Source organism: Coregonus lavaretus, assembly GCF_964263955.1.
Source record: "Coregonus lavaretus genome assembly, chromosome: 26".
Classification (NCBI taxonomy): Eukaryota; Metazoa; Chordata; class Actinopteri; order Salmoniformes; family Salmonidae; genus Coregonus; species Coregonus lavaretus.
The window spans coordinates 15,486,931-15,495,367 of NC_140013.1; the positions used below are offsets into that span (position 1 = coordinate 15,486,931).

General features: G+C 42.1%; 1 protein-coding gene across 1 annotated transcript in view; it reads left to right on the forward strand.

Annotated features, from left to right (window-relative positions):
- Positions 1–3,006, forward strand: part of LOC311101436 (A-kinase anchor protein SPHKAP-like) — a gene marked incomplete at its 5' end in the record, with an annotated part of 72,966 nt that extends 69,960 nt beyond the window's left edge. The window contains 2 exons of the mRNA XM_084142581.1: positions 2,391–2,575; positions 2,731–3,006. Coding sequence (XP_083998707.1) covers positions 2,391–2,575; positions 2,731–2,883 — 338 coding nt within the window. The 3' untranslated portion in view covers positions 2,884–3,006. The remainder of the gene's footprint in view (positions 1–2,390; positions 2,576–2,730) is intronic.
- Positions 3,007–8,437: the final 5,431 nt, after the last annotated feature.

Sequence of the window (8,437 nt, forward strand, 5' to 3'; positions counted from 1 at the left end):
CATTGTATCCAGTGTTGGGGAAGATACTCTGAAAATATAGTTTACCAAGCTACAAATTACTTCACACTGGAAGACGTTAGCTACCCTTAAGAAAAATATAGCTTACTTAACTATATTTACTTAGAAAAAGTACTACATCCAAACTACACTACCAGTCAAAAGTTTGGACACACCTACTCATTCAAGGGTTTTCCTTTATTTTTACTATTTTTTACATTGTAGAAGAATAGTGAAGACATCAAAACTATGAAATAACACATATGGAATCATGTATTAAACAAAAGAGTGTTAAACAAATCAAAATATATTATATTTGAGATTCTTCAAATAGCCATCCTTTGCCTTGATGACAGCTTTGCACACTCTTGGCATTCTCTCAACCAGCTTCATGAGGTAGTCACCTGGAATGCATTTCAAGTAACAGGTGTGCCTTCTTAAAAGTTAATTTGTGGAATTTATTTCCTTCTTAATGCGTTTGAGCCAATCAGTTGTGTTGTGACAAGGTAGGGGGGGTATGCACACTCTTGGCATTCTCTCAACCAGCTTCACCTGGAATGATTTTCCAACAGTATTGAAGGAGTTCCCACATATGCTGAGCACTTGTTGGCTGCTTTTCCTTCACTCTGCTGTCCGACTCAGCCCAAACCATCTCAATTGGGTTGAGGTCAGGGGATTGTGGAGGCCAGGTCATCTGATACAGCACTCTCTTCTTGGTAAAATAGCTCTTACGCAGCCTGGAGGTGTGTTGGGTCATTGTCCTGTTGAAAAACAAATGATTGTCCCACAAACCAGAAGGGATTGCGTATCGCTATAGAATGCTGTGATAGCCATGCTGGTTAAGTGTGCCTTGAATTCTAAATAAATCACAGACAGTGTCACCAGCAAAGCACCCCCACACCATAACACCTCCTCCTCCATGCTTTACGGTGGGAAATACACATGTGGAGATCATCCATTCACCCACACCGCATCTCACAAAGACACGGTGTTTGGAACCAAAAATCTCCCATTTGGACTCCAGACCAAAGGACAAAATTCCACCGGTCTAATGTCCATTGCTCTGGTTTCTTGGCCGAAGCAGGTCTCTTCTTCTTATTGGTGTCCTTTAGCAGTGGTTTCTTTGCAGCAATTTGACCATGAAGGCCTGATTCACACAATCCCCTCTGAACAGTTGATGTTGAGATGTGTCTGTTACTTGAACTCTGTGAAGCATTTATTTGGGCTGCAATTTCTGAAGCTGGTAACTCTAATGAACTTATCCTCTGCAGCAGAGGTAACTGGGTCTTCCATTCCTATGGTGGTCCTCATGAGAGCCGGTTTCATCATAGCGCTTGATGGTTTTTGCGACTGCACTTGAAGAAACTTTCAAAGTTCTTGAAATGTTCCGTATTGACTGACCTTCATGTCTTAAAGTAATGATGAACTGTCGTTTCTCTTTGCTTATTTGAGCTGTTCTTGCCATAATATGAACTTGGTATTTTACCAAATAGGGCTATCTTCTGTATACTACCTTGTCACATCACAACTGATTGGCTCAAACGCATTAAGAAGGAAAGAAATGCCACAAATTAACTTTTAAGAAGGCACACCTGTTGATTGAAATGCATTCCAGGTCACTACCTCATGAAGCTGGTTGAGAGAATGCCAGGAGTGTGCAAAGCTGTCATCAAGTCAAAGGGTGGCTATTTGAAGAATCTCAAATATAAAATATATTTTAATTTGTTGAACACTGTTGGTTACTACATGATTCCATATGTGTTATTTCATAGTTTTGATGTCTTCACTATTATTCTACAATGTAGAAAATAGTAAAAATAAAGAAAATCCTTGAATGAGTAGGTGTGTCCAAACTTTTGACTGGTACTGTACATCCTGAAAAAAATACATCTAAATCTGAAATGTCATTGACTACAAATTGCAAGAACAGATCACTCTGGAGTCAGATGTTAACAGAATGTGTAATTTAGCCTATTAAACACAAAAAGTGAGAATTAGGCAGGTTTGATGCTGAAAAAGAAAGGAAAATCTTGCCTACTTCACCCATATTGTATTTTTGCAAAATAAAGTTGTGTGTAGTTCCAGTAGTTAGCTACATAACTACATGGGGGGAAAAAAAGTAATTAACTACTAAAAACACTACCAAGATTTTTATTTAGTTCAACTACCACCAAGCTACTGCAAAATGTCATTAAATAGTTGAACTACATGTATTTCACTACTCCCCAACACTGATGGTATCAATCCCTCCTTACCCAACCTATCTTGAACCTATTTGATGCCAAATCCATCCAATGTGCCATCAGACCTCAGCATAGTTTTGGCATTGAAACTGCAAGTTAGCTTGATGTAAACAGAAAGTGGGCATTATGTATTTCCTGTATGTGTTGCAGAGGGCATCTCACTGCGGTCAGTAGGGGGCAGTAGCAACCACAGGGAGCTTCTGGTGGTCAACTGTGACTTGGATCCAGAGTGTGTGGACTCAGAGCTTCGCTTGGCCCTGCAGTGGATCGCTGCCTCCGAGCTGGGCCTGCATGCCGTCTACTTCAGGAAGTGTAAAGACAGGAGGACGTCCAAGGTGGGTGCAGCACAGCACATCCAGGTACACAGGCTCTGATTATGCCTGTACGTGTGTGTGTGTGTGTGTGTGTGTGTGTGTATTGTACTCTGTTATGTATATGTCTTGTGTAGTGCACAAGGAGCATGGTAATCTGGCTGAGTGTGATGTCTCAGTTCCAGAGGGTGGTGCAGCTGGTGTCTCAGAAGGCATGGAGGATCAGAGATCTCTTCAGCGCTGTCATCCAGTTCTGTAAGCTCCACCAGGAAGAGGAGGACGGAGGCAGCTCTCTGACCAGCCTGTTTGACTGGCTACTGGAGACCCACTAGGCTCTGCTGACACCCCCCATCTACACAAACACACACCAGCCAATGTCCCCAACTGTGTACGCCCCATGCATCAAACCCCACCATGAAGCCTTGTGTTTCCCAGCACACGGAATGTGAATCATGAAAAACCCCTAGCCTGGTAACCAGATCTGTTTGTGCTTTAGCCAATTCCTCTTTCATTAATTGTGATGTAAGCCATGACAAGGAACGCTATATGTTTTGGCTAAAGCATCAACAGGCCTGGCTACTAGGATAGAAACCCTTTCCTGGTCCCAGATTAGTTTGTGCTGTCTTGCCAACTCTTATGGTCAATGGACAACGAGAAGTAGAAGATTTGGCTGAAGCACAAACAGGATCGGGCACCCAGGCTAAAAACCCCACCACACCTGTGATATTATACACACCCTCTTATAGGACTGGCTATAGGACTGAGGACTTTCATTAGGCTGCAGTGAGCAGACATGTCTCCCTTTAATAAGATAAGCATGTTTCTCATTTTCTGATGCACGGCCCATAGTTAGACAAACCCAAGAAAAACCCAGCATCAGTTTCGGATGTAGGCCTTATTTATTTAGTGCAAACAAATCAGCCATCTGAGATTCTAGTCTGCAGAATGTTTATTCCTTTAGTTGTTATATATCCTATACATTACGTTGTCACAATCTGATGTGTTTATTTATAAATGTTGTATTTATTACACATAAACACAAACAACAAGGCACCAATAGAACACAGTACCCCATTCCCTCAACCCATCAAACTCAAAAAGACACTAGATTATGTTTTAATGTACAGTAGCTATCTTGAAGAGACTGTCAGACAGCAGCCATTGTTCCAGTTGGGCTTGGCTGAGATCAACATAGTTGCGCACTACTACGCTTGACAGTTGCCCAGAGCCTGTATTCACAAAGCGTCTCAGAGCAGGAGTGCTGATCTAGGATCAGATCCCCCCCCCCCGTCCTGGTAATCATATTTATTATGATCTAAAATACCAAACTGATCCTACATCAGCCCTCCTAATCTGAGATGCTTTGTGAATACGGACCCAGATGAACATAGTTGTCGTTTAACATCGGCCAACATTGTCTACTTCTGTTGTAACTTTATTACTGCTTAAGTTATGTCATTCTTCATGTTATCTGTCATTCTTCATGTTATCTATCAGTCTTAAGTAAGTTATCTGTCGTTCTTCATATTCTTTGAGAATTGTTTATTTTGGATAGCTGTACATATTGTAGATTCTTGAACTGCTGCACCTTGGGGTAGAAAGACTGCCTTCTCTCATTTCATTTTTACTACTTTCAGAAAGACAGAGAAGGTTTGTAATGTCTAATTTGTACGTGAATCTGGTTTGTCAGGTTTTATCTGCGTAGTGGTACTCTAGTGTTAAATCGTTGGCATTATAAAGCACACAATTAAACTCTGTTGCTGTAGAAACTGAATGTATCTTTATCTTTTGAGATCAATAAATTCATGTAATATGTGAGCATGAATAGTTTTTATTGATGAAAATATTATTCCATCCAGCCCATTCTCCAATTAACACACAAATAAACACTGATTATTAACATACAGTGGGGAGAACAAGTATTTGATACACTGCCGATTTTGCAGGTTTTCCTACTTACAAAGCATGTAGAGGTCTGTAATTTTTATCATAGTTACACTTCAACTGTGAGAGACGGAATCTAAAACAAAAATCCAGAAAATCACATTGTATGATTTTTAAGTAATTAATTTGCATTTTATTGCATGACATAAGTATTTGATACATCAGAAAAGCAGAACTTAATATTTGGTACAGAAACATTTGTTTGCAATTACAGAGATCATACGTTTCCTGTAGGTCTTGACCAGGTTTGCACACACTGCTGCAGGGATTTTGGCCCACTCCTCCATACAGACCTTCTCCAGATCCTTCAGGTTTCAGGGCTGTCGCTGGGCAATACGGACTTTCAGCTCCCTCCAAAGATTTTCTATTGGGTTCAGGTCTGGAGACTGGCTAGGCCACTCCGGGACCTTGAAATGCTTCTTACGGAGCCACTCCTTAGTTGCCCTGGCTGTGTGTTTCAGGTCGTTGTCATGCTGGAAGACCCAGCCACGACCCATCTTCAATGCTTTTACTGAGGGAAGGAGGTTGTTGGCCAAGATCTCGCGATACATGGCCCAATCCATCCTCCCCTCAATACGGTGCAGTCGTCCTGTCCCCTTTGCAGAAAAGCATTCCCAAATAATGATGTTTCCACCTCCATTCTTCACGGTTGGGATGGTGTTCTTGGGGTTGTACTCATCCTTCTTCTTCCTCCAAACGCGGCGAGTGGAGTTTAGACCAAAAAGCTCTATTTTTGTCTCATCAGACCACATGACCTTCTCCCATTCCTCCTCTGGATCATCCAGATGGTCATTGGCAAACTTCAGACGGGCCTGGACATGCGCTGGCTTGAGCAGGGGGACCTTGCGTGCGCTGCAGGATTTTATTCCATGATGGCGTAGTGTGTTACTAATGGTTTTCTTTGAGACTGTGGTCCCAGCTCTCTTCAGGTCATTGACCAGGTCCTGCCGTGTAGTTCTGGGCTGATCCCTCACCTTCCTCATGATCATTGATGCCCCACGAGGTGAGATTTTGCATGGAGCCCCAGACCGAGGGTGATTGACCGTCATCTTGAACTTCTTCCATTTTCCAATAATTGCGCCAACAGTTGTTGCCTTCTCACCAAGCTGCTTGCCTATTGTCCTGTAGCCCATCCCAGCCTTGTGCAGGTCTACAAATTTATCCCTGATGTCCTTACACAGCTCTCTGGTCTTGGCCATTGTGGAGAGGTTGGAGTCTGTTTGATTGAGTGTGTGGACAGGTGTCTTTTATACAGGTAACGAGTTCAAACAGGTGCAGTTAATACAGGTAATGAGTGGAGAACAGGAGGGCTTCTTAAAGAAAAACTAACAGGTCTGTGAGAGCCGGAATTCTTACTGGTTGGTAGGTGATCAAATACTTATGTCATGCAAGAAAATGCAAATTAATTACTTAAAAATCATACAATGTGATTTTCTGGAGTTTTTGTTTTAGATTCCGTCTCTCACAGTTGAAGTGTACCTATGATAAAAAATTACAGACCTCTACATGCTTTGTAAGTAGGAAAACCTGCAAAATCGGCAGTGTATCAAATCCTTGTTCTCCCCACTGTATAGGTGAGGAGCTAATCTCAGAGTTGAAGAAAAAAGCAGATGGCTTCGATCTTTTTTCTATAGCACTGGATGAGAGTACTGACATCAGAGACACCGCTCAACTTTACATTTTTGTCAGAGGATTAAATGAGAACTTTGAAATAACAGAGGAACTTCTTGCGATGGAATTGATATTTTTTCACTGTATTATTCATCAGGAAGTCCTGTGTAAAAGTGTGTTAAAGCTGGAAAATGTTGTCAAAGTGGTTGTAAAACGTGTCAACATTATACGGGCTAGGGGCCTTAACCATCGTCAGTTCATTCAGCTGCTCAATGACACAGAGGCAGAGCAACAGGACTTGTTGTACCATTCAAATGTGCGCTGGCTAAGCCTGGGAAAAGTATTTTGTTGTGTGTGGAAACTGAGAGGGGAGATACAGTAGCTTGCGAAAGTATTCACCCCCCTTGGCATTTTTCCTATTTTGTTGCCTTACAACCTGGAATTAAAATTGATTTTTGGGGGGTTTGTATCATTTCATTTACACAACATGCCTACCACTTTGAAGATAAAAAATATTTTTTCTTGTGAAACAAACAAGAAATGGGACAAAAATACAGAAAACTTGAGCCACCATTTGCAGCAATTACAGCTGCAAGTCTCTTGGGGTATTTTCTCTATAAGCTTGGCACATCTAGCCACTGGGATTCTTGACCATTCTTCAAGGCAAAACTGCTCCAGCTCCTTCAAGTTGGATGGGTTCCGCTTGTGTACAGCAGTCTTTAAGTCATACCACAGATTCTCAATTGGATTGAGGTCTGGGCTTTGACTAGGCCATTCCAAGACATTTAAATGTTTACCCTTAAACCACTCAAGTGTTGCTTTAGCAGTATGCTTAGGGTCATTGTCCTGCTGGAAGGTGAACCTCCGTCCCAGTCTCAAATCTCTGGAAGACTGAATTTCCCTGTATTTAGCACCATCCATCATTCCTTCAATTCTGACCAGTTTCCCAGTCCCTGCCGATGAAAAACATGGTGTTCTCGGGGTGATGAGAGGTGTTGGCTTTGCGCCAGACATAGCGTTTTCCTTGATGGCCAAAAAGCTCAATATTAGTCTCATCTGACCAGAGTACCTTCTTCCATATGTATGGATTTTGGCGTGTTTGCTTATTTTTTTCTTTAAGCAATGGCTTTTTTCTGGCCACTCTTCCGTAAAGCCCAGCTCTGTGGAGTGTACGGCTTAAAGTGGTCCTATGGACAGATACTCCAATCTCCGCTGTGGAGCTTTGCAGCTCCTTCAGGGTTATCTTTGGTCTCTTTGTTGCCTCTTTGATTAATGCCCTCCTTGCCTGGTCCGTGTGTTTTGGTGGGCGGCTCTCTCTTGGCAGGTTTGTTGTGGTGCCATATTCTTTCCATTTTTTAATAATGGATTTAATGGTGCTCCGTGGGATGTTCAAAGTTTTGGATCTTTTTTTATAACCCAACCCTGATCTGTACTTCTCCACAACCTTGTCCCTGATCTGTTTGGAGAGCTCCTTGGTCTTCATGGTGCCGCTTGCTTGGTGGTGCCCCTTGCTTAGTGGTATTGCAGACTCTGGGGCCTTTCAGAACAGGTGTATATATACTGAGATCATGTGACAGATCATGTGACACTTAGATTGCACACAGGTGGACTTTATTTAACTAATTATGTGACTTCTGAAGTTAATTGGTTGCACCAGATCTTATTTAGGGGCTTCATAGCAAAGGGGGTGAATACATATGCACACACCACTTTTCCGTTATTAATTTTTTAGAATTTTTTGAAGCAAGTTATTTTTTTCATTTCACTTCACCAATTTGGACTATTTTGTGTATGTCCATTAATTGAAATCCAAATAAAATCCATTTAAATTACAGGTTGTAATGCAACAAAATAGGAAAAACGGCAAGGGGGATGAATACTTTTGCAAGGCACTGTAGGGTATGTTCCTTGATACGGTTGGTAAAGCTGACGACTTCTCTGAGTTCAAAGACACAGACTGGCTGGGCGACTTTGCTTTCAGTGTGGACATTGGGGCATCTGAACGATCTAAATGTGAAACTGCAGGGAAATTGTGTTTTTGTGCATGAACTGTATTCCAACGTGAAAGCCTTCAAGGCCAAACTTATGTTGTTCTCCAGACAAATGAGCAGCCGGTCCCTCACTCATTTTCCGACTGGCCGCACTGAACGCGCCCACATCGCAGTGCCGCACTGAGACATACAGTAGCACTTTGATCGACCTGCATGCTGAGTTTTCCAGTCACTTCTCAGACTTCACCAAGATAGAGACTGAGCTGGAGCTTGTATCGTGCCCCATGTCTTTTGATAGTGAGAAAGCACCTCCAGACACACAATTGGAGCTCAACAACAT